At 41.6% G+C, this 20806-nt stretch overlaps 1 protein-coding gene across 1 annotated transcript in view; it reads right to left on the bottom strand.

Annotated features, from left to right (window-relative positions):
• The window catches only part of ITPR2 (inositol 1,4,5-trisphosphate receptor type 2), a gene marked incomplete in the record, with an annotated part of 493922 nt that overhangs the window by 65339 nt on the left and 407777 nt on the right, over positions 1 to 20806 (bottom strand). The window contains 3 exon segments of the mRNA XM_006140313.2: positions 6013 to 6178; positions 7270 to 7400; positions 19146 to 19238. Of these exon segments, the coding sequence (XP_006140375.2) occupies positions 6013 to 6178; positions 7270 to 7400; positions 19146 to 19238 (390 nt within the window).

The following is a 20806-nucleotide window of genomic DNA, read 5'->3' as shown; positions in this document are numbered from 1 at the left end:
GCAATCCCTTCTCCTTCATTCTCCTCTGGGGATCTTGGGAATGCATGCACATGCACTCGGTGTGAGTTTTAACCCACCAGGTCCAGGATGCAAACTACAGTTGACTACATGGGAGTCCAGCGACATAGCCATTATGCTAACTGCTGGTTCCCTGGGCTAGAGATTTTGATACACACAGTCTCTACTCCCACCACAACCCTAGGTTGTCTACAAAGTCATGATGCATTTTTGCATAGGAAAGCATAGAAAAATACACCATGACTTTCTTGATGACTTAATATTTCTCAGTTTTCGAGGTGAGGGAACAGCAACTCAGAATGATAACAAAGTTGGCTAAGATCACGCAGCCAGGGTGTAGAACCAGGGCAGGCCTATGCCAGTTTGACTTTAAAGTTATGCACTTCCTAGAATAGGACATTGCATAGCATCCAGCAGAGGTGACAAGACAACAAGAAATATTGGGTCATCAGAAAACTCAAGACATTTTTTTTTATGCAAAAATGTGTCATGACTTTTCCAGAGACCCAATAAGTATAGTAAGTGTGATGTGAAACATTGAGAAGCAGAATGTTTGCCTAGTTGGTGGGATTGGAGAGGACTTTGTGGAATAATGGTATTACATTGGGCCTCAGAAAGAGGGCAGGAGTTCAACCATTTGTGAGACTGGGCATTCCAAACAAAATGTCTTCCCAACATGGAAAACACATGGAGAGTCTGAGAAGTTCAAGGTGAGTAATGCAGTGAGACTGGAACTTAAGCTATAAATGGGAGAACATGAAGAAAAAGGTAGACAAGAAAAGAAAGGGCCAGATTGTGGGGTATCTTACATCCCTGGAAAATGAGAGGTTTAGAGTTAGAGACTATGCAATGCTATTGATGGCATTTTGAGTAAGGAAAAGAAGAATTCAAAGTGGAAAAATTAGTCTGGCAACACTTAGCAAACCTGTGAGTGTGAATCAGGGTACGCCTGTAAAACCAAGAAGAGGCTGTAGGGATATGTGGAAGGATGTTAAGTCTGTGAACGCAGATCTGTTAACATGGGGGTAGTTAGTGCACCTGAATGAAGAAAAGAAGTTCCTACCATTTGATTCATTCTATTAATTATTATTATTATTATTATTATTATTATTGAGGATGAATTTTAGGAAGTAAGGTATCGGGTCGTCGGAAAGGGCGTGGCATATTTTTCTATGCAAAAATATGTCATGGCTTCTCTCTGTCGTCAGCAATGTGGGAGTCTAGCACCATATCCACCACACCACCTGCTAGCCCCAAGATGTGGCTTTTTAATAACTCTGGAAACCCAAGGAGAATTTTGACAACAAAGGGAAAGCTTAGAGGAACAGGTATTATGGTTAAATGATGGGCTTATTTTGCTGTTCATGTTTTTTGTTATTGTTAGAATCAGGAGACAGAATCGTGTCTTAGAGGCTCCCATTCTTCTGGCTTATTTTTCCAAAGACAACCTTTTTCAGAGGTAGTACACTGACACATGATAGTTATTACGATCATGAAGTAAATGGTTTAGAGGAAGCAATGTAAAAGAAAGAACATGAGACATACAGAAAGGTTTTCAAAGACAGCTTCTTTTTTTTCTTTCTTTTTTTTTTTTTTTGGTGAGACTCACTCTTCCATAAGATGGCTTTGCCTTGTAATACTACACCCTGAGCCAGGATCTGTCCTCAGGCTTGATTGTCCTTGAGTTAGAACCTAACCATGATTCAGTTATTACAAGGACCACTACACAGCTCGGTGGACTTTCACGTCAGGTAGTCCCGAGTTCAGTATCATAGCCCTACTGGATTCAAACCCCCGCCTCTACTGGTTTCTAACTGGATGTTGACAAGAGTGTGACAAGAGTGGGGTCTCTGCCTATTTGTAAGGGGGTGGTAACTAACATACATAATACAGAGTATTTGTAGTTCAGAGTACAATTAAAAGAAAAATGAAGGAAAAAGCCAGATATAAAGTATTCAATAAATAACCAAGTTTTATTTTTCATGGTGATGTCCATGATAATGATGTTAAGAGAAATGGCTCCATAAACGGTGACATTTCTGAGGACCAAGGACATAGCTGAAAAGAAGAACTGTCCTTTGAAAGGTTAAGGGATCTGTTGAGAAGACGCAGGTAGAAGGTGATACACACGCAAATTTATTGTGAAGAAATGGAAGTGGTGATAAGCTTCACAAAGAGAAGAAAAAAATTAAAAACACTAAACAGGGTACAGTTGATACTTTTCCCCTCAGAAATGTAGGAGTTATATTTATCTTTTATGGTTGACGGAGTATCTTGTCAGCCATTTAGGCCTATTTCTCTCTCCCCCAAATTCCTGAGTTGTTGTACAACATCTTCTGAGGTTATATCTCAATCTTTCTTTCACCCATATTACTTACTCATAAAAGGATAAGAGACTTCTTTGTGTTTCGATTTTCCTCTGGCAAATCCCTACTCAGCCTTGTGCCATCTTCTACCTGAAGTCACCAGAGCCTTCTGATGGGAAATCCAAAGGCTCTGACAGTTCATGTAATGGGCCTTTGTTTTGACAGAGTAGGGGATTAGTTCCTGTCTTTCTAAGGCCCTTCTCTCCACTCCTACGTGCCATGCATTCTCCATCTCTTCACACTGCTCTAATTTGGTGCTCTTAGTTTTCTGGTGTATGTTCCTCCTTCTCTCCTAACTCTCTAAAACTGGTGCTTACTGCTTGCCCTTCATTTGCTTCTTTTCTCCCTCTAAAGCCTTCTTTCGCACTTTTTATTATTATTGTTTTTGGTTTGTTTGTTTTTTGGAGAGATTTTTGCTATAGGGCGCGTGCGCTCGCCAGACAGACAGACAGAGACGTAGAGACAGAAAGCAAGAAATCACCCCCCCAGGGGGGATGGCCATGCCACAATCCCTTCTCCTCCATTCTCCTCTCGGGATCTTGGGCACGCACGCACACGCGCCTGGCGTGAGTTTTAAGCCACTGGGTCTGGGACATGAAAGCGGTAAACTACGTGGGAGTCCAGCAACATAGCCATTATGCTAACTGCTGGTTCCCATATTATTATTTTTTAAGATTTTTTTGGCCATAGCATGCGCTTGCTGAAGAGAGAGACAGAGACAGAGACAGAGAGAGGAAACACCCTCCAAGGGGGATGGATGGCCATGCTGAGCTCCCTTCTCTTTCATTCTCCTGTTGGGATTCTGGGCACTCACACATACACACCTGGTGTGATTTTCAAACTGCTCAGTCTGGGACTCTGACCATGCTTGGTCATGTGGGAGCCCAGTGCCTTAACCACAAGCCACCTGCTGGCGCCCCTCACTCCAGATTATACTACCACATATACTTAGAGGATCCCCTAGTTACTGTCTCCAATGCAGACTCATTCTCTGAGGCTAAGACATATAAATTGTGCTGAATCTATCCCACTGAGACGTTCAGTGCATACTTCAATTACAGTATTCCCAAAGCTAAACTCAGCAGATTCCTACCTAAAATTAATTTTTTTTTCCTTTTCTCAAACTCAGTCTGCTTTTGGTATTACCAAACAGCCAGGTATTCAAGCTTTCTTTCATATCCATTCCTAACTATCAAGGTTTTGAAATTCCACCTCTAGGCTGGCTCAGTGGTATAGCAATAATATAGGTCACAAGATCTAGATGCATGGGGAAGAAGGAGCCTGGTTCCCCAGTGGCCTGCACATGCCAGCTACATTCCTGTGTGCCCATGATCCTAGCTGGCTGGCTGGGAAGGCTGGGGGCTTGGGAGCACAGTATGAGACCCTATTGTGAGTACTTACTTTCCCTCCTCCCTTTCACTGCTTCTCAGTCTCTCACTCTCATAAAGGAAATAAAATACATTAAAAGATAAATTATCTCCTAAATATTTCCAGACTTCCTTTAAAAATTATTTATTTAGTTTTAGTTTTAGTTTTGTCATAGGGTGTGTGTCCTTGCTGGAGAGAGAAAGAGACAGAGAAGGAAAGTGAGAAATTACCCCCTCCTGGGAGGATGGTCATGCTGCAATCCTCCATTCTTCTCTCAGGGTCTTGGGCATACACGCACATGCGCCAGGCATGATTTTCAAGCCTCCTGGTCCAGGACGTGAATCATGGTAGGTCCTGTGGGAGTCCAGCACCTTAACCACCATGCCACCTGCTGGCTCTCTGACTCTGCCTTCTAACCTTAATAGTGCCACCACTAGCTTTTTTGAAACAAGTTTTCATTACCTTTCATGTGGAAAGTGGCCATAACTTCCTATCTGGCTACTCTGCCTCTAGGAATATCTCCTCCCAAAGCCATCACAGTGCTAAAATAAAAATTAGGCTCTGCACTCTGAGAGGTTTGCCATCCTCTATAAGTGTATAGAATAAAGTCCAAGTGGCCTAATATCAAAGACGATGCCTGATCTGGCCACCTTTTCCCCTTGGCTTGTCCCGCTCTGAACTGCATGCTCAGCAACACTGAGCTGCTGAGAGCAAGGACATTCACTGCACTGTCCCCTCCACACCTTCCTGGCCATCCTGCTTCTACCCACTTGATCTGACTAACTCCCCTTCATCCTTTACCATCAGCTCAGACATCTTCTCCTCTACCTACCCCTACCTACCTGAAAGATGTCCCTTCTCTAGGCACCTGCAGCTCCCTGTGAAAGTCTCTGTCATTTCCCTTAACACACAAGATATTGATGGCATTATCTGTGCTTGTATTCCACAATAGGCTGTGCATACCCTGAAACAGCGCATTTCTAGTTTACTTTATCTCCCTGGAATGTCATATTTTTACATGCTATCACCTGGTATACCTCTAACCAGTGGAGGAATGTAGGAAAGACTTGGAAGGGCTATTGAAGGGGTGAGACAGTTGACAAAAAATAGCTCAAGCAGAGGATGGGCCAGATTAAGGGAGAGCCCAATTTGAGATGCATAGAGTAATGCTGTAGTGAAACTTGTTTTGTGACCTTACCAAAAGATTTTCTGCCCAGAATGGAAAAACAGAGGGGAGTACGACCTAGATGTGGTGGTCATCCAAAGAGAGGGACAAATTCTAGAGTGACAGCAGATCAGCTACAAAGACAACTGGAGTCAGAAATGATGGATAGACACAGAAAAGGGGCAGAACAAAAAGGAATGATGAGGACAAGGAAGTAGTTGGATGGGCTGAGAGAGAGGATGACCAGGGGAAGAAGCAAGGGGAGTATGGAGTGTGCGTGTGTGTGTGTGTGTGTGTGTGTGTGTGTATGAGAGAGAGAGAGAGAGAGAGAGAAAGAGGCCTCTGCCTTTAAAAACTTAGAGAAGGTATAGTCCAGCATCAAAGATATATTGTCAGTGAATAGAAGTTCAAACTACTGGGAAAAAAATCATCTTTGGATTCATACTCTAACAAAATAAAAATCATTTTATCGTGTAATGAATATGTTATTGTGATTAAATATCTGTTTGCAGGGGCAGCTGGTGTGTAGTGATTAAGGTGCTGGCTCCCACATGGCCCACTATGTGGTTTGAGTCCCAGACCTATTGGCTTGAAAAACACTCTGGGTGTGTGTGCATGTGTGGCCAAAATCCTGAAGGAGGGAGAAATGGAAGAGGCAGGATTGTAGTGTGATCATCCCCCATAGGGGATGCTATCTTATTACCTCTGAGGGACCCCCTCCCCATCTCTCTCTCTCTCTGGTGAGGGTGCATACCCTCTAACAAATTTAAATTAAAAAAAAAGAAAAAGAAACAAACAAACAAAAATACAGCACCCTGTTTGTCAGTGGATGAAACCTTTTGGCACTCTGGATCATATTCTGTTTAGTCAGAGAATCATATATACTGAAGAAATAATGACAGGATAGCTTTGGGATGTAAATCTCTATATATAGAAGCAGAGAATTCCAGTCTAATGCACAGTTACATAATCAGAATCTTCTCCAGTCTTCATTTTGAAATAATATTTCCAAAAGCATGACAACCAAAAATGATTCCAGACACCTTTTCTGAACAGTCGGCTCGTCTATTATTTTAGCATACAGAGAACACTTACCACAGATGAAACAGGTTGTCTTTAGAATTTCTTCTTTTTTCTGCTTTTCACTTCTGAGGTCAGCAAAGGTATCAATGATAACACCAAAGATCAAGTTAAGAACGATAATAATAACAATGAAATAAAAAAGAAGGTCATAAACCACTCGAGCAGCAAACAAGGGCTCCTGAAATAAAAATTTAAAAAAAGTAATAAATGCACCTTTTCAAGGTATTGATATAGCATATTGTCTGGCATAGAAAATACATCCAATAACTGCTTGCAAAATCAATATAAATAGTATTCCAAGTTGGAAAAATAAGACTCATTTTCTAGCTGTACTTTCTTCCGTGTTATTAAATTTCCGAGCCTATTCCCAGAATCCTATCTCTTTAAGACTGACACATCTTTTTCTTATATGGAGAGATCTTTCTTTAGAAACCAGATTTGTCCGTTTCTGCAGTGGGTTTTGTTCTTGGCCTTACCGGGCAAGTGCATTAGGAGATTCTTTTAAAATTCATCAAAAATGTGTATAATGAAAAAAACCACACATGGGCTTCAAAAATTTTGCACCAAAATAAACTCCCACTTTAATTCTATTTTTTCCATGAACTTTCTGATATCCTCTCATAGAACTCACGCTTAGTTCTACTTGATGAACAGGTAATTAAAATACCAATGGCAATCATGTATTCCCATTGTTGAATGGATAAGGGCCTGCGGTTATGAGACTGAATACTCGACAACTAGCCTGTTGCAAAATTAAGATTTTTCAAGCTCCTGGACAAGTATTTGAGAATTTGCAACTAGTGAGAATTTTTTCTGCCTTACCATTTTAATGTATGAAATCTTGTTAGAATTTGTTCACATTTTATAGTCATCATAGATAACTATGATGCTATTCCTACGGGGAAGTAAAGAGTAAATCTTCATGTCTGAGAAGCCGGATAGACAAGAGGCAGTCTAGCTTCTGTTATTTCTGTAACAATAAACTCCTATATGAAGTTTGCAGCCATGAGCCTGGTGCTGCAATGCAATACCCAGTTCAAACTTGGAAGCATTTCATAATCCTAGATACATAACACAGATTTTTAGCACATTAGCTATTTCTGTGTAATTTGAACATACAATTAGTTGGCTTTAATGGCCACTATTATACTTTTAAAGCAAATGATACAGTATATTACCCTGGAAATTAAAACCAAATTATAAATGCTATTAAGAAAGGTTTAAAAAAAGTTTTGTGCTTTTTGAAAAAATACTTTTCTTCTGGCTTACATCTTTTGATGGCCTTCTCAGCACGTCCCCCACACCGCCACCATTCCTGAGGCCCTGGTTCAGCACAGTCACGATGCACATAAGCAGAGTGTCACATGTCCTTTCAATTCCATCTTCATACTCTTCATCAGCTACAAAATGCATAAATTAAACTGTGTAATGAATCTGTATTTAAAAAAATCTATTTCCAAAGACCTATTTCTTTCTTTCCTTTCCTTTAGAAATTTTCTTCTGTCCTCCTCTCAGGATTTTGGGCATGCACACATACGAACCTGGTATGTTTTTCAAGCCAGCAGATCTGGGACTTGAACCACACAGTTGGCCATGTGGGATCCAGCTACCTCAATCACCATGCCATTGGCTAGCCCAAACAGCCTGTTTCTAATTGTGTTATGACATTTTTTTTTTCTTTTTGAAGTCACATAGCATCTATTTCATGTGTGGAAGCATGTGACGGAGACATCCTGATAAAGCCACACTTAAAATATCCTGAAATTTTTTTTTTTTCTTTCCACAGGTGGAAAGAGACAGAATGAAGCAAGACAAAATATAAGAAGGCTAATATTTGCTGTGCATTGTTGTGCTGGGAGGAGACTGTAGTAAAACCTCTTGGAAAAAACACAGCCAGTCAGCCAGCAGGTAAAAGTATTGTGGGAAGGGTGTGAACCAGGAAGCTCCATAGAACTGGCTTTAAATTTTCCTCTGATCCAGTACTGAGACTGGGGCAAGTTACTGAACGTCAGTGTCCTCTGTACAATGAAGAGGCTGTTTAAGGATTAAACCCTTCAGAGTGCTGTTCAAGGATTATGTCTGAAAAACGTTCTGCACAGAGATTTGCATCCACAGGTAGGTGCTTAACAACTGGGCAGCTGTCATTACTTCATTATGTTGGCTGTGTCAAAGCTTTCCAATGGTAGCCTGGCACTGCTAAGAGAAGTGCAATGCATTTATGTGAAAAATTCTGTCTAGGGAGAAAGAAAAAATATATAAGGTGACAGAAAAATCCTTAGCCTTATATTGCAGTACCGAGCTTGAAACATCCTTTCTTAATCACTTAAAGTAGCAGAAATTCATAACTTGGACAGTAGAATCAGAATTTCTAATGTTAGTGTATGGGCAGAAATGCATGTTTTTGCATTTACAAAGTTAAAGAATGGCTGAGGCGTTGAATTCTGGGATTCTGAATTCACAGCTTACACATTAAGACATGAATGTAAAAACAATAAAATAATTTTAAAAACCAGTCTAACTTTGTCTACATGGTCCATGACCACAGCCCATTTAGGACTTTGTTATGAACAGGCTGATTTTCTTCTTCTGCACTGACTTTATTTTAATATCATATGGATGAGGAAATACTGCTATTTTTACTTAGAGCTGTTCTTTTTTGAAATGTACTGGCTGCACCTGGAGACAGGGGCTCAAGTCAGAGGTGGGTAAGCAGAAAATGCAGCACCAAAGACATTGACAAGTCTGCACTTGGTCACTCACCTCAGAGCTGAGCCCCAGGGCACATTCTGACTTAAGAAGTAGGAGAATAAGACTCCTTTTTTTTTTTTTTTTTAAGAGAGTTTTGCCATAGGGCACATGCGCTTGCTGGAGAGGCAGAGAGAAAACAGAGACAGAAAGCGAGAAATCATCCCCCAGTGGGGACAGTCATACCACAGTCCCTTCTCTTCCATTCTCTTCTTGGGATTTTTGGACACACACACACACACACACACACACACACACACATGAGCCCAGCATGAGTTTTAAGCTGCCGGGTTCAGGACTCTAACTCCAGTTGACTACATGGGAGTCCAGCTACATAACCATTATGCCATTCTGTGGTCCCAGAAATAAGACTCCTTTTGGAGGAAGGAGAAATGGGGATAAGGTAAGGCTTGTGCCAGGAGCAGTACAAACAAGGGAGCCAGAGAACACAGGAGAGAAAGATCAGTGTACAATGAGCTAGTGGTGAGGTTTCTGACCTATGGTGGGACAGTCCAGCAGGATGACTCAGAATAGTGAGAAGAGGGGCTAGCAGGTGGCATAGTGATTAAGGTGCTGGACTCCCACATGGCTAATTGTGGCTCGAGTCCCGGTTCCAGCACCTTGAAAATCACGCTGGGCACATGTGCACGTGTGCTCAAAATCCTGAGAAGAGCATAGAGAAGGGATTGTGGAGTGGCCATCTCCCCTGGGGAGTGATTTCTCACTTTCTCTCTCTCTCTGTGTGTCTCCAGTAAGCACATACACCCATAGCAAAAATCTCTCTGAAAGAAAAAAATGAGAGAGCGTAAGAAAAAAAGAGGAAGGAAGGAAGAAGAAAGAAAGAAAGAAAAGAAAAAAGTAGGGAGAAAAAACTAGTTAGACACATGTGAAAAAGTTAAAAGAATATTTACAGAGAAGTATGGTTTTCCAACAATGCAGTCATAAGGAATATGTGTACATGCTACCTTGCCACAGTTAGCCTTTCAGTCAAGGCAGTCTTAGATCTAGTGGCCTGATCTGCATGCATTTATCCATTCAGCAACTACCTGGTCATGTCACGACAAATGTTTACCAAGACTTCTTAAGTGCTTGATTAATCAGTACATAGACGCTACAAGAAAGTGCTTCCATCTCACCGCAGGGATTTGGAAATGAGGTTGTTTTTCTAGAAATGAGCTAGTAAAGTCCATATGCAACTCATAGGAGATTAGCCATTGTGAAATAAAATAGACGGATTGCAACGATATGGGAGCACGGACTGTCTACGTAGCATGTAAACAGAGGGAGCACGCCCAGGTCAGGTCCAGGGCAGCCACAGTCCATCTCCCTGCTCCATTACAACCAGTGCCCAGGCCTGCAGCTTTTATACAGGTCCTCTCTGAGCTTTGCTAATAAGGTTCCACCGTTGTGAGATGGATTCATTCTGCCCTGTACCTTAGAAGACTTATGGTCCCTAAGAAAAGAGGGTCAGCAGGTGAACAAAGGCAGTGCAGTAGCTGGGGCCAGCAGATGGCATAGCGGTTACATCACAGGACTCCCACATGGCTGAGTGCGGTTCAAGTACCAGACCAAGTGGCTTCAAAATCATGCCAGGTGTGTATGTGTGTACATGCATGCCCAAGATCCTGGGAAGAGAATGGAGAAGGGATTGTAACATGGCTAGCACCCCGAGGGGTGATATCTCACTTTCTCTCTCACTGTCTCTGTCTCTGTCTCTCTCTGGCAAGTGCACGTCTTTTAAGGCTAAAACCTATAAAAAGGAAAGACAAGAAGCCACTGCAGTAACACAGGGAGATATAGAGACATACGGATGTGCACCTCATGGATTGGGGCATCAGGTATCCACCAGGAAGGGCACCCAAGCTGAGTGTTGAAAGAGGGGTATTCCTGACCAGAAAAATCTGTGAGGTAAGACACCCAGGGCAGATGAAACAGCATCAGAGAAAGTGAGCAGGCATGAAGGCCTGTGGAGTATCTGGGGAACTGTAGGTAGATGGGGATGACTGGGCCTCTGGTGTAAGCAGACAAGTATGGGAGATGCAAGAAGAGAAGAAAGTGGGATCAGATTATGGAGAGATAAGCATATCCAGGTGAAGAGTTTAAACTTTATCCTAAAATTGCGGGGAACCACTGGAAAATACTCCATGGAGCGAGGTGGTCTGCCATGTAGTTGATAAAACTGTATGAGGGAAAATATGGGCAAGGCAAATAAACATGTGTGTAAGACACAGAAGTGATGCCAGGAGATCAGAATAGGGAATCTTTTTTTTTTTTGGAGAGGTTTTTGCTATAGGGCGTGTGCACTCACCAGACAGGCAGAGAGAGACAGAGAGACAGAAAGAGAGAAATCATCCCCCAGGGGGGATGGCCACACCGCAATCCCTTCCTCCATTCTCCTCTTGGGATCTTGGGCACGCATGCACACGCGCCTGGTGTGAGTTTTAAGCCACCAGGTCCGGGACGCGAACCACGGTCGACTATGTGGGAGTCCAGCGACATAGCCATTATGCTAACTGCTGGTCCCAGAATAGGGAATCTTTAATGTTCTGTATGTATAGACATACATCTGTATGTCTCTCTATCTCCCTGTGCTACTACAGATAATTAGAGGGGAGTCCCTCTAATTGTCATCGACTTGGAGTGCACCTGGAGGAGTGATGGACTTAGACAGACTGAGTAGGGAGGCTTTTCACCTGGCCTGGATGGAAAGCCCAAAGGTAGAGAAATGCATGCTTGTATGATGAAGAGCAAATAAACCCATACATACACACAAGAGGAGTGGAAGATGAAGCTGGAGCCATAAACTAGGAGCTCACTGTGAAGCTATAGGGAGTGAGGATTTTATTAGGCAGGTAATGAAGCATCACAGAAAGCTTAAGTGGGGGGTAAGGAGGAAATATTCAGCACAGTGATTTCTGACAAGTAGTCTAGTAGTGATAGACTGGATGAAGTGAAGAGGAGAGAGCGACTGGAGGTGGAAAGACCACTTAGGAGGAGTCGAAATAACTCAGGCATGATGTGCTATGAGCCTCAACCAGGGTAATGGCAGAGAGGAGAGAAAGGAAAAGGAGCTGACAAGGCTTTTGGCTTGAGGGAGAAGGCAGCGTTAAATGCCATGCTGAGGCTTTCCAGCCAGAGGTGACTTGAGAAAAAAGATGGTCCCATTAGACCAGAGAAATAGACAATTTAGAGGGAGGAACAGTTTGTAGGATGTTTTGATGAAGACAAGGAATGGAATCTCAAATGAACTGTATGTTTATAGGATGAGAAAATTTTTTAAAAAAAGAACATTTAAAAAAATTAGGGAGGACAAGAGAGCTGGGAGCACACCATGATCCAAATTAAGGAAGATAATCTTTGAAGATGTGACCCGCGTCAAAAGACGTCAAAATTCTAGGAGGGTCCAAGGCCATGAGAAACAGGAAAAGGTCAATTGGATTGAACAAGTGGGCCATTAGGAAGTAATAGGAAGAAAGCAAATAGTAAAGGAGATGACAGTTGATGCAATAACCGAAGTAGAAAGTGTAGGTCAATTGCTTTATAGGAAGGAGACTGATGGGATATTAGTTTGGAGGAATAACAAAACCCAAAGGAAGGTTCCCTTAGGACTGAAGTGTGTAGAAAGAGAGAACAGATGGTAGTAAGAGAAAAGATTTCAGATGCAAGAACAATGGTCCAGGGATAATGGTAAAAACAGATAGTTATAAAAGACGTGGTAGTTCACACACAAAAGCAAGGAATTAATGAAAATAGGCTTGCAACATGGAGACATTTAAAAGAACTAAATATACACATGCAAAGAACTTAGAACAGTACTTGGCACATAGGAGTCTATAAACGCTAGCTACTGGGGTCGGCAGTTGGCATGGTGGTTAAGGTGCTAGACTCCCACATGGCCAAATGTGGTTCAAGTACTGGAGGTTTGCTTTCTCACTTTCCCTCCCTCTCTCTCTCTCTGTTTTTCTCTGATCAAATTAAATAATAATAAACTAAATTTTAAAAATAAACACTAGCTATCATAACCATTACTATTACTGACGGATGGCTATTAAATCTTATGACAAGTTATGGTTTTAACATAATCAACAAATTCTATAGAGAAGCATTATAAAGTTAAATTCTTTTTTTCAGTTATCTATTAGTAAAATAAAGTATTTTTTCTTAATTCATAATACAAATAAAAGGTTTCACATGAGGAGAGAATAAAAATATATTCTAGGGTCAACAGGTGGTGTGGTGGCTAAGGCACTGGACTCCCACATGGCTGACCACGGTTTGAGTCCCAGACCTGATAGCTTGCTTTCTCACTTTCTCTCTCTACCTGGTCAAACTAAAAACTAATAATAATGATGAGTAAAGTTAAATAAAATAATTATTTAAAAATATATGTTGTATTGGCTCTGAAATACTTTCCCTTAATCTGAAACATCAGTCTATAAATTTAAAAAGAAATATTGGACATGCTGGAATAAGAGTATTTAACAAAGTCATTTAATAATTAAATTATTTACTTTTAAATAGTTTCTTAGAAAGCAACAGATTGTCACTGAGATAGATTTGAAAGTCTGAGTACAACTGAAAAACTTCTTATTTGTTAGTCTTAAGCTTTAATTATAATCAACTTACTACAAAAATACTGATTTTAAAACTTCTAACCCGGAAAAAAAATTAAAACCATTGGGCACCCAGTGGGAAGCCAAAATGTAGAGAACATTAAGGCTGACTGGTTTCTGGTATTCATTAATCTTTTCTATTAAAGTACCAAAACATATTAAATTTGAATTACTCATAAATGTTAAACATCTGCAAACTTCTCTCTTTTTTTCTCTACATTCAAATGACTTTTTCCTTACAAAATAATTGTGATTAAATTTTATAAATGGTCTCGAAAAGGCCTTACTTTTCTAGAAAAGTCTGTGTGGGGAATTTTTATTTTTAAGTGACTCTTTTTGTCCAGGAATCAGGAAGGACTACAGCAAATAAAATAAAAGGTAGGGTTTTTTTCCTCCCACAGTGGGTTGCCAGTTACCGTGTGAATACTCTGCAGCTGGGACAATGACCTTACTTGCAGCCACAGGACCCTTCCTGGGAGCGGCTCTGTTGCTTTCCAATCACGGAAAAGCTGGTCATTATGCTCCTGTGTGTGGCTGGGCATTTGTCATGGGGACCTGCTATCTACCAGGTAACAAACTAAGGCCCTTACAAATGCACACTAGGGTTTGCAAATTAAAATTAATTCTGATCTTAGACCTAGAAAAGTTATTTTTACATCTAAGTAATACATGCTGTATAACCAACACCCGATTCTGTAGCTTTACCTCCACTTTTGGGGTGAATGTATGGGGCCAAAATTTAAAGATGGCAAGGGCTAGACCAATGAACTTTTCAATCACACCAGTTTTATTCTAGGGCCAGCAGACATTTTGCATTTGCATTTTGCCCTGTCAAATGCAAAAGGGATATGGGAGAAAGAGTTGCTGAATACAAGCATTTGTATCTTTCTATCTATATATTTCTCTCTCTATATATATATTTTTATTTTTGTTTTTGAGAGATTTTTGCTATAGAGCTCATGTGCTCACCGAAGAATCAGAGAGAGAGACAGAGAGAGACAGAGAAAAAGCAAGAAATGACCCCCAGCAGGGATGGCCATGCCACAATCCCTTCTTCTCCATTTTACTCTTGGGATTTGGGGCATGCACACACATGCACCTGGTATGAGTTTCAAGTGTGGGATGAGTTTCAAGTGTGGGATGAGTTTCAAGCGTAGGGTCTGGGAACTCAAACAACAGACAGCCACTTGGGAGTCCAGCTCCTTAACCACTACACCACCTGTTGGCTCCCCTATATTTTAATACTGATTTAAGAGTGAATCCTAGTTATGTACTACTGCCACAATCTCTGGCTCTGACAGGGCCTCTGGCACACCTCCAGTGCTAAAACTTCACACTATCCAGCTGAATCCTTGCTCTCCTCCCCACCCCGGAAGCTTTCCTTGCAAAGTCTACTCTACTTCTTTCCCACCTCCTACTTGACTGGATCCTGAAAAGATGGATACTTTGCCCCCAAGGCAATGTGCCTGGGAAGAAGAAATGTCCCCATCTGTCCATAGACAAAGGGACAGACTATGCTCTTTGTATAGTATATTAGCTTATAGAAGGTGTCATGGGAATTCTTTTATAAATTTTGTCTTCGGAGTTTTAAATCAATATCCAAACAAAAGAGTTGCTCAGACTTAGCACTACCACTATTTTGGGCTGGAAGATCCTTTGTGGAGGGCTATGCTCTGCACTGTAGGGGCCTTTCCCTGTCAGACAGCTGCAGCACCCCTGCCAGGTGCAGCAACCAAAGGTGTCTTCAGGCATTGTCAGATGTCCCTGGGGGTAGATGTGGGGGTGGGTGCGGGGACAAAAATCAGCTCCAATCGAAAACCGTGTAACAGGGAATATTTATATTCAAGGAATTGCCTTTAGTTGACAACATGCTTAAAGAAAAACTACCCAAACATACTCTGTGAAAGGCAATATGATAGGGAGAGTCTGAACAATCTCTAAATTTTGGTTAGGGAAAAATGGAATTTATAGAGATTAATATGTTATCTAGGAGACGATAAAACCTAGACGACATTAGAATCAGAGATCTACATTGATTTACCAGCCATGTGATCCTGGCAACTTCAGGTCTGTCCTTCAGCATTTTTACCTGAGATATGAGGATAATTAGCTGTATCCATCTTCCCACAAGGCTGTGGTGATTACATGACATACTATACACCATGTGCTTAGCGTAGTCCCTGAACAGAGTAAGCTCCTCCAGGTCCTAGAACACTCCTCCAGGCCTGCTCTTGTCCTCCTTCAAGGGAGGACTTCTCCCTTCTCTTGGCTCAACTGGCTCCTTCTCATCTTCTAAACCTCATCTTAAAGAATTCCTCTTAGAAAAGTCTCTTTCACTCTAATCTACTTATAGCCACACTTGAACAGCAGTCTACTATGTGGGAGTCCATTAAACCACCTGCTGGTCCCCAGTCTAAGTCAGTTTTATATGTACCTGAAAAGTTATAAAACATGACTATGTCTAGGGCTGACAGATGGCATGATAGTTGGGATGTTAGACTTCCCCATGCCTGACCATGGTTTGAGTCCCAGACCTGGCAGCTTCACTTTCTCAATCTCCTCCTCTCTGGTCAAATTAAAATAATAATAATATATTTTAAAAATTAAATAATTCTTTAAAAAATAAATGAACAAACTTATGTCCATCTGAGAACATGCTTTTAGATTTCAAAGATGGCTGCCCTTAGTGCTTCCATTGCTGTCCTATGCAAGATTTCTATCAACTTTGAGGAAAATTTTCTAGAAATAGAGTTGGTACTTTTTTTTCCTCCCCTGCAAATATGAATGTCAAATATCTTTTTTTTTTTTTTTTTTGAGAGATTATTGCTATAGGGTATGTGTGCTTGCTGGGGAGACAGAGACAGAAGGCGAGAAATCATTTTCTGGGGTGGGGGGGGGATAGCTATGCCACAATTCCTTTTCCTCCATTCTCCTCTCAGGATTTTGGTCATGCATGCACATGTGCCCAACATGAGTTTAGGTCACCAAGTCCAAGACTTGAACCGTGGTCAACTACGGTGGTAGTCTTGTGACATAACCATTATGCTATCTGTTGGTCACAAGATGTCAAATATCTTAGGCTCTATTCACCACATACAGTTTCTATTATATCTTTTTTTAAGAGAGACTTTTTGCTATAGGTCGTGTGAACAGAGATTTTTGCTATAGGGCACATGCGCTCGCCAGAGAGACAGAAAGTAAGAAATCACCTCCCCCAGGGGGTATGATGACATTGCAATCCCTTCTCCCCCATTTTTCTCTTGGGGTTTTGGGCATGTACACACATGTTCTCAATAGGAGTTTTAAGCTGCTAGGTCTAGGACTCGAACCACATCCAGACATGTGGGAGTCCAACAATATAACTATTATGACATCTGCTGGTCCCACATCTTTTTCTTAAAATATTTTTTCTTCTAAATGTTACAGTCATTCTTAGCTAAAGGGCTGTACAAAAACAAAAGTCTATTCCACTTTCTCAACAGAGGGAACAAGTCAGATTTCCCATTGGAATATAAGCTCCTGTTCTAGAGCTTATCAAACTTGAGGGTGACAAGAGACAGAATAAATATATTTCTTGGCAGGATCAAGATCCATAAAGATACCCTGAGGCTCATGGCACATTAGAATTTGAAGGGACTTGAAAACTAGAGATTATCTGATCTAAAAATTCCTAATCTAATCTAGTCACTAGACAAACTGTGATGACCTAGGGTTATGGGATGGCAGAAATAAACATTTGATCTTATATTTGAAATTTCAAACTCCCAATTTTATGAGAACAAGATGGACCTTCATGTTTTGACAACTGAACCCATGAAGAATGGCATTTTAGCCAAAAGTCAGTCAAATAGGGGTCAAGGGTGTGATATGATTCCAGATTCTACTCTCCAGAATAAGAACACCATTTGACCGTTTTCCCTGGAGTAAGCATCAAGAGCCACTACTATTCTGTGTGAGGAAAGCTGAAGAAATCAGAGGTGTTTAAACTGGACAAGGCATATAACATGATTCCAGAAACTGCAAAACCAAGCACTACTATACAAGTTATTTTTGTTTTGTATGTATGTGTGTGTGTGTTCAATGTTTTTGACATAGGCCACGTGCAGTTGCTGGAGAGAGACAGACAGTGAGAGGGAAAACAAGAAATCGCCCCCCTAGAAGGATGACCATGCCACAATCTTCTCCTCCATGCTCCTCCTGGCATGATTTTTAAGCTATCAGGTTCAGAACTCGAACCACGGTCAGCCATGTGATAGGCCAGCGCCTTAACTACTATGCCACCTGCTGGCCCCAGAATCACCTGTTCTTATTGTAAGTCTTGACTGAGGGAGCAGGAGGTAGAGAGAAAAGAAGTCTTAGGGGCAGCTGCTCATAGTACCTATAGCTGCTAGGATGTTGGGACACTGGGACAAAATGTATTCAAGTGTTTGCTTCTCCGTTAGGTCATGAAATATGAACCATGTCATCAGTAGAAAGGACCAGCCATTTTTTTCTTCAAGCAATAGAACAACATCCCAAGGAAAAAGGCAACCTAAGAAGGTACTATCATTACTATCCAGCAAAGGCAGTGCTCACAGATGTAACTGGGACTCCATCTTTATGCTGCACTTAGTTATTTCTCTCATTATTTTCCCTGCGTCCTATTTGGCCATCTGTAAACACATACATCTACTTCTAGTAAATCTACTCCTTTTTATATAATGACAACTCTGGAGATATTTCAAGACTCAGACTCCCGAAATCTTTGCTGCTTCTGGAACCCAGTCACTAACTTCTTCCAAACCTCATTAAATATCACATATGCCATCGTTTCCAGGCTTCTGTCGCTACCTAAGAACAATTTAGAGTGAAAAAAAAAATGATTTGTGGGGGTCAGCAGGTGATGGGGTGGTTAGGGTGAAGAACTCTCACATGGCCAACCATGGTTTGAGGCCCGGACCCAGTGGCTTGAAGATCATGGCAGGTGCATGTGTGTGCCTGTCCAAAATCCCAAGAGGAGAATGGAGGAGAAGGGATCGTGACATGGTCATCTCCCCCCCTCCTCCCACGAGGGGGGGTGATTTCTCACTTTCCCTTTCTCTGTCTCTCTCTAGCAAGTGCATGTGCCCTATGGCAAACCTTAAAAATATATATATATTTTTATATACATAGAGGTTTGGGTAGGGAAAGTTGCATTCATTCTCTCTCCCCCCACCTTCTCGGCAAGCCATCTGAATGAAATCCAGAATGTCTGCACATAACATATCCCAGACACAGAGCTAGAAAGTGGCACAAGTCTTTAGAGTTCTAAACCCAAGAACTTTTGAGTTCTAAACCCAACCAAGTCTTTTGAGTTCTAAACCAAAGCTCTTCCAGATCCTGTCTTAAAGGCTATAAAGTTATAAGGATCTTCCTTAGTGTAGTTTACAACATGGTAATGTAATTTTTAGCAGCACATACCATAGGACAAATTCATTAACTTCTATTGGGTTATCAGAAAAGTCATAACACATTTGTCAGGAAAGTCATGACACAATTTTGCATAGAAAAAGAGAGAAAATATGTCATGACTTTTCCAACAACCCAATATTTATTGAACAGAAATGATGTAAGGAACGGGATGGGATGGGGGTACAAAGTAACAGACAGGGGACCCCTTTCCCTAGTTTGAATAGTCTTGGACCTTTCACCCTCTATTCTTCAACTTCCACAAAATGTCTAGAGCAGTTCTTCACAAGGTAATAGCATTTACCAAACAAAACTCCACAGTTACTATGTTCACACCATTCTGGAGTCATTTCCACAGACCTGTATTGGAAGCCGGTATCGTGGGCGAGCAGTTCTCCTTTTCACATGTGCTAATGAAGGAAGGTAAGGTCATGGTGGGGACGCCGTAACTACCTAAGAAGACACAAAGGAGAACACGGTGGAGAGGCAAATATGCAAATGACGAGAAATGAACATGCAATGATAAAGGCGTCTGGATTAAAGGCACTCGTGCTCCGATTGAGTTGTGTTCCTGAAGTGTTTTACTAAGTTTGTTGGGAACTCGGAACACAATTTTGCCTATTGAAGCAATTTTGTAAATAGAGAACAGGTTCATGGGCCAACCCACTAAAAGCCTTTTATACCTTTTTTTTAAGTGGCTGAGATAAAGTATTAATAATAACTATGGCCCTTAACCACGATGTGGAATAATGCTGTGGCCAAATGCACTCAGGGCTCTGTGCCGGGACGCCAGCAGTGTCTCCCCATGTAGCTGGCAGTCCTGAGCGCTAAGCCAAGGTCCCCGTGCTAAGGCAGAGGCTGTAGATGGTGGCAGTTCTCACAATACAGGATGGGCTCCAAGGAGCGAGGGCACAACATGCCTCAGGGAAGCAAGACTCTTCTGCCAGATTCCTATTCAGGACTTTCATTTTCTTCCACAGTGTTCAGAAATCCATTAGTTTGTTGGCTTGCTACCTATTTCTCTGACCCAGAACAGACCTTCCTATTTGTATAAAACAGTTTTATTTAAAAAAAAAAAAAGTCTTTGAATGTAAGCTGAGGTGAGGGTATAAATGGCAAACGGGACCTGGAGCTGAGAGGAAATACAAGGAGGTGGACCAGAGCCAGGGCTGCTGGCTGCACAAGCACTCTATCTGAGAGCAGGCCACCTAGGAAAGGGAGGGGACAGACCTTACCTCTTCACCCCCTGCCCTCAAGGGTGAGCACATCACCATCAGCACTGACTTGGGGCAGGGGTGCATGTCAGGGGGTCAGAGAGAGGAAGGTGGAGTTTCTGAGTGTGGCCGGATGCCGTGCCCTCATCTAATAAATATGAACTCAGGCATCGGATCAGCTCTGGGAGCTCGAAGTCCAGGCTGCAGAGAACTGTCAGTCAGGGAACACAGACAGGTACAGACATAATGAAAACTGAATGGAGAAAGTCAAGTACATTAGAAAGAGGGAGAAGTGAATTGTAGAGAAGGAATAGAAACAGAGAGCTTTCTGGAGAAAGGTCCATCTAAAAGAGCCATAAGAGCTATACACAGGAAGATAGGGCAGGGAGCAAAGAGGGCACTTTAAGGGGCTGTGTGTCTGCCTAAAGGCATGGAGGCCAGCATGAGCATGGACAGGCGGGGGCCAGAGCTACAGACCCCACCTCACACCAGGCATCTCACAGTCAGAGTACACCAAATGAGGCTCTTGAACCAACTTCAAAGTAAACACTGTTCAATACTGAAAGAATGGGATCAGCAGGTGGTATAGAGGTTAAGGCTCTGGACCCTCACATGGCCAACCGTGGTTCAAATCCTGGACCTGGCAGCTTGTTTTCTCTCTCTCTCTCTCTGATGAGCACACAAGCCCCATAGCAAATTAAAAAATAATAATAAAAAATAAAATTAAATAAATAGTTATTTAAAAAACACTGAAAGAATAAACTTGATGCTATGTATTCATATATATGGTATTTGAAGTTATATTTG

Source organism: Tupaia chinensis, unplaced genomic scaffold (assembly GCF_000334495.1).
Source record: "Tupaia chinensis unplaced genomic scaffold, TupChi_1.0 Scaffold000028_1, whole genome shotgun sequence".
NCBI classification, from domain to species: domain Eukaryota; kingdom Metazoa; phylum Chordata; class Mammalia; order Scandentia; family Tupaiidae; genus Tupaia; species Tupaia belangeri.
The sequence above is the reverse complement of the archived record's forward strand: the minus strand, read 5'-3'. Positions and strand labels throughout refer to the sequence as shown.